This window comes from Caretta caretta, chromosome 2 (assembly GCF_965140235.1).
Source record: "Caretta caretta isolate rCarCar2 chromosome 2, rCarCar1.hap1, whole genome shotgun sequence".
Taxonomy (NCBI): domain Eukaryota; kingdom Metazoa; phylum Chordata; order Testudines; family Cheloniidae; genus Caretta; species Caretta caretta.
This window is the reverse complement of record NC_134207.1, coordinates 41,989,352-42,005,412: the sequence shown is the minus strand read 5'-3', so window position 1 is coordinate 42,005,412 and position 16,061 is coordinate 41,989,352. Positions and strand designations below refer to the sequence as shown.

Here is a 16,061-nt window from a genome sequence, read left to right as displayed (position 1 = left end):
AACAAATATCACATTTGTGCAAATATCTGGACTCAGACATAGAGATGCTATATTGTGAAATATCTGGTCACCCTCTGAAGCCATGTTCTAAGTGTTATTTGACTGGCAGTGTCAAAGTTCCTTCCCCACTCTGAACTCTAGGGTACAGATATGGGGACCTTCATGAAAACCTCCTAAGCTTATTTTTACCAGCTTAGGTTAGAACTTCCCCAGGGTACAAACTATTTTACCTTTTGCCCTTGGACTTTATCGCTGCCACCACCAAACGTCTAACTGGTATATTACTGGGAAAGAGTCCGTTTGGAAACATCTTTCCCCCCAAAATCCTCCCAACCCTTACCCCCCCTTCCTAGGGAAGGCTTGATAAAAATCCTCACCAATTTGCATAGGTGAACACAGACTCAAACCCTTGGATCTTAAGAACAATGAAAAAGCAATCAGATTCTTAAGAAGAATTTTAATAGAAGAAAAAGTAAAAGAATCACCTCTGTCAAATCAGGATGGTAAATACCTTACAGGGTAATTAGATTCAAAAGATAGAGAATCCCTCTAGGCAAAACCTTAAGTTACAAAAAGACACAAAAACAGGAATGTACATTCCATTCAGCACAGCTTATTTTCTCAGCCATTTAAAGGAATCAGAATCTAATGCATATCTAGCTAGATTACTTACTAAGTTCTAAGACTCCATTCCTGTTCTGTCCCCGGCAAAAGCATCACACAGACAAAGAGAGCTGCTTTGTTTCTCCCTCCCCCCAGCTTTTGAAAGTATCTTGTCTTCTCGTTGGTCATTTTGGTCAGGTGCCAGCGAGGTTATCCTAGCTTCTTAACCCTTTACAGGTGAAAGGGTTTTTCCTCTGGCCAGGAGGGATTTTAAAGGTGTTTACCCTTCCCTTTATATTTATGACAGGCAGCCTAGAGAATGCCAATATTCAACATCCTAATCAGAAGAGAAGTAATCTTTTGATAATTTTATAATCATTCTTCAGACTACAATAAGAGATTACAGGAATGTGGGTACTGCATAGTGCATACCAGATACCTGGCTGGTATGCATTCCAGATTACTGAATTGTCAAATATTATTCAAGGGTAGAAGTTTGGGTTTTGTGGGCTGAGAAGCCTTGAACTAGTCACATAGGGCCTGATTTTCAGAGGTGCTGAGCACCCCCTGCTCCCATTGACATCAGAAATTCCGGCCCCAAGTGACTGGCTAGGAAACCTACTTCTCAGTTTAACCTCACATCTCTGCAATGGGGAAATTAATTTTTATCTCATGGTGGCTTTGGGATTTATTTAACATTTGTAAATTGCTTTGAAATCTTGATATTAAAAGTACTATATAAAGTGCATATTATTGATTTATAGAGCTGGTAGGTCTGAAACAATTTTATTCACAAGAGATTCAGAAGACTTTTTGTCCAGATGTATTGTGTTCTGACAATAGTAATGCACTTTGTCCTGTGTTGGGTTAGCAGTGGGGACCAATCCTGCTTCCAGTGGAGTCAGTGATAAACATCCCATTGACTTAAATGGAAGCAGCATTGAGTTTTTATTTAGTGCAGAACACTATTATTTAAAGAAATGTTGCATTCCAGTGGGTGAAATGTCTTTTAAAACAGCAATAAAGTTTGTGTCCAGTTGCTTAAGTATCTTTTTGCATTTGTCTTCAATAATTCTGTCTCTAAGTTGAGTTTAGTTCTCTGCCACTTGAGTTTGCTTTGATCAGATTTGTTTTTATCTTAGCCTGCTTGATAAATAACAAGAGTATTTCTGATAGCTGAATGATTTAAAATTGTGTTTTCCCCCCCTCCAACAGGGCATCTGCGTAAAAGAAAAGGAAGGAAAATGAAATTCCTATTCTTAATAGTTTTCATCTATCTCTTACCACAATGCACCGGGAAACCTTTAATCAGGGATGACTGCCACCAACACACATTCGAAGAAATTAAAAGAGAAATAGCTGGGTATTCCGATATTGCCAAGGCTATTATCAACCTTGCTGTTAATGGCAATGCCCAGAACAGATCCTATGAAAGACTGGCAAATTTTGTTGACACCATTGGACCTAGACTCAGCGGCTCCAAAAATCTAGAGATGGCTATCAAATACATGTTCCGTGTCCTGCAGGAGGATGGGGTGGAAAATGTCCACCTGGAGCCTGTAAAAGTGCCTCACTGGGAGAGGGGAGAAGAGTCTGCTATGATGTTGGCACCAAGGAACCACAGCATTGCAATATTAGGACTTGGAAGCAGTGTTGCAACTCCTCCAGAAGGTAACACTTTACTACCTTTTGACTTTATTATCTGTTGCTTTTAAAAACCAAAATGTATAACGGTACGAAAAGAATCCCCCAAATCATGTCAGTAGACAAGCTAGTCCTCTCCTTCTGCCATAAAAATGCTGCGAGCCAGAGAGAACTATTTTGCTGGAACTTTCTGTGTGAGGTGTTACCTTAGGAACTTGCACTGTATTTAACTGGAGTTGATAAGCTCCTTAAATTTAGCCTGATTTTATTATTATTATTAATTTATTATTCTTTGAACACTAAAACTGTAGCCTGTTCTCAAAAGAAGCCATCTCTTTCTGTACCTGTCTGCTTGAGGTTTTGCCATGATTGCCAATTAATGGCAAAATGGTAGTCTGCCTCAGTGACTATTGTGCTTCTGGTAATTTAGAGAAGTTTAGACTTCCTCAAATCAGTTTACTAAACGTGGTGCCTCAAATGCTAATGCCTTGTGAACTCAGCTTTCTAATCCAGACAGAAGGGATGGGGCAGCATTGTCTAGGGAGTCCTACCATATGCAACTGTTGTGTGTTCCTAATATAGTCTTCTTTCCATAATACTTTATGCTATTTAGTATTATCCTCTGTGAAAATAATCTTAGTTATGAAAGCTGATCAGTACATTTTAATAAGGACTGATTTTATTTCTCAAACTGTAAACTCATCTTGGCAGGAGAGAGGTATGTGTATGCTCATGGCGCGCCTAGCACATGATGAGAACTACTGAAATACACATTGTAAAAGCAATTTCATTTTTGCTTGGGAAATTTTATATTACAGCATGCAAGTAAGGGACCCAGGACAAATTGGAAATTTAAAATGTAAATGGAATCAGTGTCATGGTTTGGTGTCAGGACAACTTGCAACTATACATTTGTCAATTTTGGAAGGGAAGGGGAGATGATAGTAGGGTTGTCAGGTGCCCAGTTTTTGACCAGAAAGTCTGGTTGAAAGGGGACCTGTACAATGTCCGGTCAGATGTACTGATCAGACATCAAAAGTCTGGTTACAGATGGGGGAGGGAGATGCCGAGTCATCAACCTGCGCCAGCCCCTGCTCAGCTGGGGCCACCTCCTACCTTCATCTCATGGGCAGTTAGTCAGCAGGCTCCACATCAGGCTGCAGGTCCTGTCCCAGCCCCCTGAGCAGAGGGAGCCCAGCTGGGAGTGGGGGTGGGGAGAGTGCAGTGAGAGATGGTGGGAGGGGGTAGAGGAGCAAGCTGGGGGCAGGGCCTGGGGGAAGAGGTGGAGCGGGGGGGAAGGTCTGGTTTTCAGAAATTAGAAAGTTGGCAACCGTACAATAGGGAAAAAATTGTGTCTAAAACAAAAAACAATTAAGAAACATTAGTAAAATCAGCAAACTAGCCCATAATATTTATAAGGCTTAGTGTTTGTAAAACATATTTTTTAGTGTAGATTCATTAGGTGTTTTAGTTCATTCAGTGTTTTAGGTTTCTTTCATCCATTCCACTTCCCATCCAAGCTACTTAGAAAGAAAACGAAAATGAAAACCATGTTCCCACTCTCAATCAAGAGTCACTGAGGAGCACTTCAGTAAGAAAACTAGTCTGTGCACAATTTGCCTTCCTCAGTTATTTACACTTGCCTTGTCTTACTTCTCTAGTTTTTCAGGGAGACACTAAGTTTGCACCTTTTTAAATGGGCTCTACCTCTAATCAGGTTCTTCTCCTTCATTTGACTTCAAATGCTCTGACTGTTGAAAGGTAATTGCTGTAGACAATAGTCTGGCTCCCAGCCAGGAGAACTGTTTTGTCGGGAGAGGTCGGCTTGGCAACAAAGTCACCATTTGTGCATGTATGAGGAAGCTGGCAAGAGTGTCACCTGGCAAAGAGAGAGAGTCAGAAAGCCGGAGGACGTGGTCTTTCTGGGGTTATTGGCCATTTTCTTTCTAGCTGAAAAGTAGAGAGAAGCAACCCTGCATGTAGGGGCCTGCATTAGATGTGGGCATGAAGGGGCTGTTTGCTTTCCTGTGCTCAGTTGGCCTCAGGACTCCCAAGAGAAGAAGTCAGAATAGTCAGGGGCAAAGGAAGCAGGCTGACCTAGGGAGAAAAAGACTCCACATTGTAGCCCTCAATCCATGCAGTGAAGCAGAAGTACTCTGGAAAGTCCAAGGGACACTGACTCCCTCCCCCACCCCCAAAGAATGGTGTGGGGAAGAAAATGAGCAGAGAGATGTATAGGGTTTATTTTTCAGTGTGATCTATATTCTCTTGTGCATTATTTGATTAAGTAAAGGAGCAAATGTGTTAGACTTGAGCAAAGATTCTGAGTGTGAGTCATGTGCTTCATAATCACTGCATGCCTCCAAAGGAAAGTAAACTATGAACTAGAAGCTTCAAACTTTTGGGGTGGAGTTCTGGGAACTGGAGTATTTAAGTACAGGGGAGTTGGAGGAGTCTGGATTTTGCCCAGAGGGTCTACGTGGCTGGACTGCCGGTTCCAACTCTCAGGAGGGAGTTAAGGGGTTGTGATTTATGCATTATAGGAATGTGCCTAGGGACCCTGGGATTGGGGCAGTGGCTGGGCTCTGTTCAGGCTTTGTAAGCTGAAAACACCTAGGGACTCAGAGGCTTGGATTCCCCTCACGGCAGTCCAGGGGGTGGCTGAAAGGGGGCACCCAGCCAACTTTAGCTAACGTTATGTCACCCCAAGATCAGTCTGTTTGTTTGGGCTCTGACACTGGGGAAAATATGCAGAATTGCTAAGTATTAGTGAGTGCCTGACCTGCACTGTCTCGGATAGTTGAAGTAACTGCACAATTTAGGAGGTGCCTGGAAGGGAAATCCCCACTGCACAGGGCTCCTAACACAAGCCAACAAGGGGATTTAGAAACTGCTGCTTAGAGAGGTGCCCACCCTAACAAGCACCTTAGTTTCAAACTTGAGACTGAAAATATATTGTCAGGTCTGGTCTACACTACAGAGTCAGGTAGAAATAAGGCAACTTACGTTGACCTAACTATGCAAGTTCACTCCCCCCGAAGTAACTGCCTCGCTATGCTGACTTCATAACCTCCACGAGTGGCGTAGAGATAGTTAGGTCAACTGTAATTGCCTTTCAGGAGCCATCCCACAATGCCCCATGCTGACAGTACAATCGATACAAGCACTTCTGGTGAGGACGTGCACCACTGACACAAGGAGCAAAGTGGAAACATGCACAAGTAACATGTAATGACTGAGGTGGCTGTATGCCGATGTAAGTTAGGTCAACTTAAATGGTTTCAGACTGTTTTCTAAGATGGTGTTTGTCATTTCTGACTCTTGGGCAATTCATTTCCCAGACCTACTCCCTCTCTCCCAGATAGTGCTGTTTCCTGTGTCCTAATTTCCAGAAAAGAAGGAAGGAAGGAGCTACAGTAAATCAGTTGTGAAATATTCTAATTAGTCCCCTCAGAGATTCATCAGCATTATTGACTTTTCATTTTATCCAAGAAGTTGTGGGAGTAATTCATCCTTTGCTTGAAATACAGTAACTAAAAGTCCGTGAAGAAACATCTGAGTCTTCTAGCATTGAATTGCTATTGGCTCATGGAAATGAGCATTTTAAAGATCCACAAATTTCATGCTTAGCATCTCTTTGGAAGAGACATTGCTGTAAACCTACAGATTCAGCTATTAGAACTTCCCAATCCGTGTAATGTTGATTTTCTCCAAACTTTTACAGAATAGCTTGTCTGAAGACTCTTTTTTTAGGAAATGCATAGAACAATTCATTTGATGTTGGAGCATTCCCAACATTTTGCCCTGCTGGGGAATGAGCACTTTCACTTAGGATCTGATGCAGTTTGTCAAGAAAGCAGAGCCTTTTTGTCCAAGGAAGATGGTGCAAGGATCAGACCATTTTTGAACTCCAATCTCCATACTTTTTTACACTCTTTCTGTATGAGTAATATAGCTACACTTACTGCTAACCTACTTCAGTGTTGTACTACCTGAGCTAAGTATTATGTCAAGATGCCATGTTTCCAAATTCAGCCTCTTTAAATAAATAAATAAAATAAAAAGAGGTAGGGAGGGAAGGCTAGAATGCTTTAATAAAGAACAAATGTATTTTCACTTTGTGTACTCCAAGATTTTAAGGTGTTTTGCTCAAATGAAAGAATTCCCCTTTGAGCAAAAAGTAAAGATGGGAAAATTTCATCCCCAAAGGTAAATGTTTAGGCAATTATTAGGAGGTTAAAATGGAAATTGTTTTACAGTCTTAAATTGTCCTTTCATTTTTAAAATGTTTTATTGTTATTTTTATAAAGGTTTTTCTGCTCCAAAGCTGATTTTTATAAGGGTCTTCTCAGTTAGTTTCATCCTTGTCAGAGTAAATAGGGAACAGTAAAATTGACTAGACATGAAATAGAAAATAAGCAGCCTGGAAACAATACAGAAACATATTATTTTGTAAGCTTCTTCAATTTCAGTAATAGTGGTGTACTTGTAACAAATAGTAGGTCCCAACTTTCAGAGAAAAATGTTGTTTTTCCCCCCAAGTTGACACAGTTCCCTTTAATTCCTTTGAGGTGCTTTAATTCCTTTGAGAAATCTGTGATTCTGACATTGGTCTGCAGGGCTCAGTTTCAAGGAAAGGCTGGGCTCAATAATGGAGGTTCATCAGAGACCTAGTTTTCACTTTTCCTTTGATCTAGCCATAATGCCGAGATTCTTATGTCTGCATTAGTCAGGCCAAAAAATATCCCTATGAGTCTCTGTCATACATATAAAGGGAAGGGTAAACCCCTTTGAAATCCTTCCTGGCCAGGGGAAAGCTCCTCTCACCTGTAAAGGGTTAAGAAGCTAAAGGTAACCTCGCTGGCACCTGACCAAAATGACCAATGAGGAGACAAGATACTTTCAAAAGCTGGGAGGAGGGAGAGATACAAAGGGTCTGTGTGTCTGTCTATATGCTGGTCTTTGTCGGGGATAGACCAGGAATGGAGTCTTAGAACTTTTAGTAAGTAATCTAGCTAGGTATGTGTTAGATTATGATTTCTTTAAATGGCTGAGAAAAGAATTGTGCTGAATAGAATAACTATTTCTGTCTGTGTATCTTTTTTGTAACTTAAGGTTTTGCCTAGAGGGGTTCTCTATGTTTTTGAATCTAATTACCCTGCAAGATATCTACCATCCTGATTTTACAGGGGGGATTTCTTTATTTCTATTTACTTCTATTTTTATTAAAAGTCTTCTTGTAAGAAAACTGAATGCTTTTTCATTGTTCTCAGATCCAAGGGTTTGGGTCTGTGGTCACCTATGCAAATTGGTGAGGCTTTTTATCCAACATTTCCCAGGAAAGGGGGGTGCAAGTGTTGGGAGGATTGTTCATTGTTCCTAAGATCCAAGGGTCTGGGTCTGTAGTCACCTAGGCAAATTGGTGAGGCTTTTTACCAAACCTTGTCCAGGAAGTGGGGTGCAAGGTTTTGGGAAGTATTTTGGGGGGAAGGACGCGTCCAAACAGCTCTTCCCCAGTAACCAGTATTAGTTTGGTGGTGGTAGCGGCCAGTCCAAGGACAACGGGTGGAATATTTTGTACCTTGGGGAAGTTTTGACCTAAGCTGGTAAAGATAAGCTTAGGAGGTTTTTCATGCAGGTCCCCACATCTGTATCCTAGAGTTCAGAGTGGGGGAGGAACCTTGACAGTCTCCCAAAGAGGTCAGCAGGAGTTGAAAATACTCAGCACCTCATAGGGCTGGGTTCAGAGCTCGCATTTTAAATTGAATGTTACCAAGAGCTAACAAGCTAGAGGATTACCATATTTAGGAATTGTCCCAATCTTATTTCCAGTGCTTCAATATTGGCAAAACATACAGATTCTATATAGAGACTGTGTTGATTTCCAGTAGTACTGATTATACCCTAAAAACTTTGAAGGAAAATAGATATAATTGCTGCCTTGGGGATCCCATAATTGAGTAAAAATAGTAGTTTAGCAGATGTTCTACCATGAAGCTATCAAAGAACTCGTATTTGTGTATGTTAAAATGAATTTTATTTTTCCTGATAGGTATCTTCACTCTGTCATCTCATTTTAGAGGGACACTGACTAGTAGAATAAGCCCCCAAATATAACCTAACTTAAAAAGTTCCTATAGCGAGGAATATTTTCTGATTTCTATTTCTATTTTATTTCAAAGAAACTGAAATATAAAGAGAGGAAGGTATAATATTTTAGCAGAAACTAGGGGTGTTGATTAATCGCAGTTAACTCACACGATTAACTCAAAAAATTAACTGCGATAAAAAATGAATTCTGATTAACCGCACTGTTAAACAATAAAATACCAATTGAAATTTATTAAATATTTTTGGATGTTTTTCTACATTTTCAAATATATTGATTTCTATTACAACACAGAATACAAAGTGTACAGTGCTCACATTATATTATTATTTTTTTATTACAAATATTTGCACTGTAAAAAGGATTAGCAAAAGAAATAGTATTTTTCAATTCATCTCATACAAGTACTATAGTGCAATCTCTTTGTCATGAAAGTGAAACTAACAAATGTAGATTTGTTTGTTTGTTACATGACTGCACTCAAAAACAAAATAATGTAAAACTTTAGAGCATACAAGTCTACTTCTTGTTTAGCCAATTGCTAAAACAAACAAGTTTGTTTTATGGGAGATACTGCTGACTGCTTCTTATTTACAATGTCACCTGAAAGTGAGAACAGGCATTCGCATGGCACTTTTGTAGCCGGTGTTGCAAGGTATTTACTTGCCAGATATGCTAAACATTCATATGCCCCTTCCTGCTTCGGCCGCCATTCCAGAGGACATACTTCCATGCTGATGATGGTCGTTAAAAAAAATGCATTAATTAAATTTGTGACTGAACTCCTTGAGGGAGAATTGTATGTCTGCTGTTCTTTTTTACCCGCATTCTGCCATTTATGTCATGTTATAGCAGTCTTGGTTGATGACCCAGCACATGTTCATTTTAAGAAAACTTTCAAAGCAGATTTGCAAAACGCAAAGAAGGTACCAATGTGAGATTTCTAAGGATAGATACAGCACTCAACCCAAGGTTTAAGAATCTAAAGTGCCCTTCAAAATCTGAGAGTGACGAGATGTGGAGAATGCTTTCAGAAGTCTTAAAAGAGCAAGACTCCAATGCGGAAACTACAGAACCCAAACCACCAAAAATCAACCTTCTGCTGGTGGTATCTAAGTCAGATGATGAAAATGAACATGCGTTGGTCCGCTCTGCTTTGGATCGTTATTGAGCAGAACCCATCATCAGCATAGATGCATGTATTCTGGAATGGTGGTTGAAGCATGAAGGGACATATGAATCCTTAGCGCATCTGGCACATAAATATCTTGCGATGCCAGCTACAACAGTGCCATGCAAATGCCTGTTCTCACTTTCAGGTGACATTGTAAACAAGATGTGGGCAGCATTATCTCCTGCAAATTGTAACCAAACTTGTTTGTCTGAACGATTGGCTGAAGTAGGACTGAGTGGACTTGTAGGTTCTAAAGTTTTCCATTGTTTTATTTTGAATGCAGTTATTTTTTGTATATAATTCTACATTTGTAAGTGAAACTTTCATTATAAAGAGATCGCACTACAGTGCTTGTCTTATGTGAATTGAAATATACTATTTCTTAAGTTTTTTACAGTGCAAATATTAGTAATAAAAATAAATATAAAGTGAGCACTGTACACTTTGTATTCTGTGTTGTAACTGAAATCAATATATTTAAAAATGTAGAAAACATCCAAAAATATTTAAATAAATGGTATTCTGTTATTGTTTAACAGTGCGATTAATCGCAATTAATCTTTTTAATCGCTTGACAGCCCTAGCAGAAACCAATTGTGGCTGTTTAAAAACACTGTTAACAAACAATTATTGGCTCTGATCTGGATCCTATTGAAGTCAGTGGCAGTTTTGCTACCTACTTTAGTGGGAATAGCCCTATTATTCTTAAAATTGTGTTGACATCTGTAGTGATGCTATTAAGAGTGAGTACATTCGGCTATGCAAAAACAAATTGTCTGTTTAACATTAAGCTTCATAAGCAAATCAACAAAATTATTGGTTTTTCCAAACAAAGGAATCAAATGGGTGAACAACATGTAAAATTTTGAAGAGAGATTACATTAGCAAGGACCCTTCGTAAACCTTATTGCACCTCACTGGGACAGTCCTAATTTGACTCCAGTAAATTCACACGAGGGTATTAAATTAGCAGATCTGTGTTATTTAAAGATGTAAATGTTGGGGAGTTTTTTGGTCAAGCTTCAAGGGAAAGTCAAATATTGTACTGGTTTTCTAGTGAATTTTTCTATGTAGCTTCCAAAGTGTTGTGAAAATGTAATGTATTCAAAACCATCTGGAGGTTTAGAACTCAAATGAAAGAGTGATTAACAGTGAATTAAATATTGAATAGCGCACAGCACACAAAGTGGTGTCTTTAAATCTTTAAAATCAAATATCCAGATGTCACATTTATTTTTTCTGGCCAAGTGGACACTGAACTGTAAAGAAAAACCTGGAGTGGTACCAATAAATTCATGTTGATCTTGTAATACCGGTATTTCATGCACCACTTTATGCAGTGATTAACAATAAAAAGTCGCATTTTTCCTACAGTTATCAAAAATCATAATTCTACTTTTTCTAGTTTTTTTCTAAATATAATGTTTGCAGGTCTCCTTTAGTGTATGAGTACTGACATGATCCACAAGTAGATACCACAAATGATGTCAGAAAACATGCATCCGATGAAGTGAGCTGTAGCTCATGAAAGCTTATGCTCAAATAAATTGGTTAGTCTCTAAGGTGCCACAAGTACTCCTTTTCTTTCTCTGACATTAAAATTTACTTGGAAAGTTTTACATTTATGTCTAACAAACTGTAACCATATAGACACACATACTCTAGGTCGAGTAGTAGAAGCCTGCAGTTTGGGTACTGACAATTTCTAGTTCAATCCCTACAGGTGTCCATAATATCTTTATATAGATAGTCATACTCTGTTGCTAAATCCCACCAAGATGAGACTTCAGGTTGTGTGAGCATCGGACATGCAGAGCAAGCTTGTTGAAGACAATGGCGTAGTGACCCAGTGTGAATAACACCCTGTTACTTACAGTTAACAACGTTATTCTTTTGGCTTACTTGGTGCAAAGCCTTGTGTTTGGGGACAGGTTCAATACCCACTAAAAACTATGCTAGCCATAATTATGTAGCACAGTTCTCTGAATTTGCTTAAACCAAACTGCTACAATAAGATCTAGTATTTTTGGAAGATGTAAACAATAGTCTTTTTTTATAATGCATAGGGTTTTTTCTTTTTTCTTATTTAAAGATGTGTACAGTACATTTAGTCTGTGAGCTATGCATCATCATAGCCAAACAGCCTCATATCCTCTTGGATACCCTTTCTATGTAATTTTATTTTTATGAAGTAATTCTTCTTGCTGTTCCAGGTGGTAAGTGAACTCTCATTTTCCAAAAGCATCTTTTGATTTTACAGAATCTCTGATAAAAGCCTTCTGCCTCACTGCATTTTCCTACTTTGGTCTGCACTTCCTTCCTCCCATCCCCCTTAAAATGTTTACTCCCTCCATCTCTTTGTAATATAACTATCCTCAATACGTATTTCTTTGTGTTGGCCTAGCAGAGCTGTTTCTGAGGATTAATTGTAAGTATAATTAATTATATTGCAATACATAGTAATAGTTTTCAGAAGGATAAAATCTAGGATGTGAAACTTTTTTTTCTTCTTCTAGCAGTTTGACATCAGGTTTAACTTGCCTTATTTCTTTGGAAGACTGAAACCTGGGCCAGATTTGCTGAAAGACTTGCTCAGTTCTGTGGGGCTCTTTGGCATAGCTGAGCTGATTTCCCTTTCAGCTGGAAAGCATCATAGTGAAAAAGTGTCAAATTTCAGCTCTGAATCACACATATCTCTGTCCTTTTATGTCTAAAATTTGAGATAGGAATAATGCTGAGAAAAGAAGGTGTCTGTGCAGCAGAGCTCAAAGCTCAGTAGAAGCAGGGTCCTTTCCCCCACCCAATTTAGGAAACTCCTGGGAGTAGGCCCATTTGAGTGGCTCACCTTCTAAACTCCCTGTCTAAGGTGTGCAAGGGTGAGCCCAACCACCATGGACCTTTTGAGGACTATTGCAGAGCAGCTTTCCTCCTGCTTAGTTTAGGATATACTCAGAAGCAGAGCTTCTCTCCTGTTCCTTCTGTGCAGCAAACTACACTGGAAAGGAGCTCTTTTATTACTTTTTATATTTATATTACAACAGCATCCAAAGACACCAGTTGGGAGTAGGGCCCCATTGTGCTAGGCACTGTGCAAACATATAGGAAGACATTCCTGCATTGAAGGGTTTATAATCTAGGGTGGATCTTAAAATCTGAACAGATAAGACATGGGTTGAGGGACAGGAGTGCAACATACAGAGATATGTCTAACAGATTCCTGGCAAATATCATCCTAGTGACAGGTTTTAGTTTTCCAGCTCTGCAGGAGGGAGATGGTAGATGGGATGTAACTAGGAGCACTGGAGTTGGGGAAAGAAGGAAGGGAAAGGGTACACTGATGGGGGTGGAATGGAAGGGAGGCTGGGAAGATGAGGGAGTGAAGAGAATTGGGCCAGCTCTGTGTGGTGTGTGTGTGTGGAGCATGGGGGCTGGGATGGGGCCAGAGAGAAATCTGAGAAAGACTCACAGAAAACAGGCAAGCAGCAGAGAAGGAAAAAAAAAAATTCTGAATCCAAACTAAAGAAAGCACAGTCTGATATCACTGATGGTGAAGATTTTGGCTAGGCCTCACAGCCTCCAGCCCTTACTTTGCTGCTGTTCATTGTTCCTGTCATTGTTCCTCTTCCTCCTGCTGGGAGAGTCTTTTAGCTTCTGATGGCTGTCTCTGACCAAGGTGAATGGGGGCCTTACTCTTTCTCCCCTTAGCCCTCCACAGCTGGGGTGGTGGTGTGTGCATCAGGCTGGGTGGCCCTTGCTCTGGTCCTGGAGTGGGTGGGAGTTCTGAGTCCTGGAGCTAGATGTCATTGATTTTTGTATCAATGACATCAATGCTTATATATTGATGTTTGCAGGCAATAGTTTACCTTTGTTTGTTATGTGGTGTAAGTAAAGCTGTGTAATGGACAGGGAAGTTTAATGCAGGCTTGGGTGATGGAATCTGCTGCTTTCTTAGGCCTAGAAGTTTGGCACCCATTCTGAGCAAAAATTGGCTGGTATGTCAATTTATTTATTTGGTAATGAGATTTTGTGTGTCTAGATCAGCAGAATAGCTGTTCCATGGTGTGATTTGTAAAAGAAATCATAATCCCATATTAGCAGAGTTTGAAATAGATGAAGTTGTGGATTGTTTTCAGTTTTGAGCAGCTCACTTGCTTCTAGCTAAAATGTTGTCATAACAATGAGGGTTGCATTTGTTTTCTGGAAGTAGATCTCCAACAGCCTGTCCCTGTTCAAGACAATGACAAAATTCTCATTGAAAAGGCTTTGGGTCCTAATTGAGTAACTAGGAAATTAATAACCCCGGCAATTTTCTTGGCCAGTCCCGGCAATTTAAAAAAGACACACATTCCATTTCACTTCAATACTGCTGACCTCTTATTTGAATACATAATTAGATTGACTGTAATGGACGGTTTTAAATCTGTATATATGTAAGAATAGGTATTTTTTTATTATTATAAATACTCTGAAGAGAGTAGAAGCGAACTAGAACAACAAACCTCTGACAGTTCTGATGCTTAGCACACTGTGAACTCAACCTTGTCTTGCCAGGGAGTTTCTCTTAGAATCAATGATCTGTTGGAAGTGAGAAAATGTCTGTCTATACAGAAGTTGCCATCAGGCTGCCTGGTAGAGATTTGCGAATTCTTGAATTCCTATAATTGGGAATAAACATACCTTTCATTATTACTGTAATCTGAAACTCATTGATGATACAAACAGCTGTCCAGTTCAGGGTACTAGGTGTTGACCCCTACAATGATTTAAATGGGTAAAGGATTTAACCTTGGGGTGAGTAAAATTGTCTTTTGGGGTAATTCTACATATGTCGATCTGAACTGATCAGCTTCTAGTGTCACATCTGGCAGGCGGGTGCTGGAAGCTGAATCTCCAGATGGAATTTTCATGACAGGTGTCAGACATGTGGTGTTATGACAACTTTGCAGAAATCAGATTTACAGGTAGGATTTGTTTTTTAGCCTTTCCTGGCCTGTGAATGAATAGTTCTAATCAGCCTTCCGGACTAAACAAGGATTTGAGGCTTTGTTAATGCACAGTCTACTATAGTTACCTGTGTGCTGTGGCAAACTTTTGTATTAGCCAGGCTTTTATCATTAGTTATGAACCTACGTTTGTGCAATGTAATCTTTTTGTATAAAAGTTGGCCTGCAGTAGAAGATTGTTTCCAGTCTGCTTATTCCCACTGTTTTCCACTTTCCTCATCTTCCCCCACCCCCATATATAACATGGCCCTAATTATTATTTCACCTGAGCCCCTCGTGAGTTTGAGTGGATTTGGTTGGGTAGTGGCACACCCCAAAGCTGTATGCCCTACAATTTATGTAATTTGCCTCACAGTGAGTACTTGGTGGAAATTTACTAAGGGTATGTCTGCACTGCAAGTGAAGGTGCGACTGTAGCATGGGTAGGCATAGCCATGCTAGCTTTAATCTAGCTAGAATAGGTAACAGTAGTAGTGAAGATGTGGTGATTTGGGCTTCTGCACTGGTTACTAGTGTCGCCCACAGGTGGGGGGTGCAAAAAGTGCAGTTTGTCGTGGGCTCTCCCAAACTGAGCAGCATTGTGACCTGGTACAAACTTGAGTGGTGCTGCAACCCCATGGGCCAGGTCACAATGGCACTCATTCAAATTTGGCCCAAGTGTCTCTCCATCATGATGGTGAGGTAGCCAGGCCAAATCTGAGTGGTGCTGCAATCCCATGGGCCAGGTTGCAATGCCTAAACCAGGGAGCTGGGTCCACACCATAGGAGCTGCTGCGGGGGGGTGGTTGCAGGCAGGCTCACTTTCCAACCCCCTCGTGCCCCAGTGTCTCCCTTCAGTAGTAGGTTTGTTTGTTTTTCTGGAGTGTGATTGTTTCAGATTTTGCCCTGGGTCTCCCAAAACCTCTGTGGCCCTGGGGGCTAGCAAGACAAGTATGTATGTAGGGTCCCCAGCAGGCTTATACTGGGGTGGCTAGCCCATGCTGAAGCCTGTGCTGCCACATCTTCACTATTGCTACCCGTCCTATTTAGATTAAATGTAGTGCGGGTATGTCTACCCATGTTACAGTCCCACCTTCACTTGTTGTATAGGCATGTGCTGTGTAACGCCCACCAACAGTGTCTAACATGGGGGGCTTCAACCTCATCCAGAGAAAACATGTCTCATTTCTCAGCCCCACAGTACCATCTATTCCCTTTTCTTGGCCAGTCTCTGAAAATGCCACTCACTCTTCTTCACCCCCATGTGGTTTTTACTTTATCTGTCCTCTGTAGTATGAGCAGTCCAGCGCCCTCCTCATATAGCTTGTCTGAGCTTATCCACAGTGCAGCTTGTATCTGACTTCTGTGACGGGCAATGGTAGGAATAAGAAATGGATTGAAGAATGTCTTTAAAAATTAACCAAGAAAATGGAGTGGTGAGACACTAAGATTTTAGGAATGGGGGACAGTTCATCACCAACGAATGCAAAGCTTCAGTAAGGCAATACCCCATTTTTCTGGCAGCAATCTAGACTTGCTCCTCTTTGGT

At 40.3% G+C, this 16,061-nt stretch overlaps 1 protein-coding gene across 7 annotated transcripts in view; it reads left to right on the top strand.

Moving 5' to 3' along the window:
* The window catches only part of CPQ (carboxypeptidase Q), a 293,319-nt gene that overhangs the window by 42,313 nt on the left and 234,945 nt on the right, over nucleotides 1-16,061 (top strand). For all 7 annotated transcript variants that reach the window (XR_012666912.1, XM_048841284.2, XM_075125038.1 and 4 more), the window contains one exon: nucleotides 1,819-2,274. Coding sequence is in view for 6 of the 7 variants with exons in the window: in XM_048841284.2 (XP_048697241.1) it covers nucleotides 1,848-2,274 (427 nt within the window). In the remaining variant the exon portion in view is untranslated. The remainder of the gene's footprint in view (nucleotides 1-1,818; nucleotides 2,275-16,061) is intronic.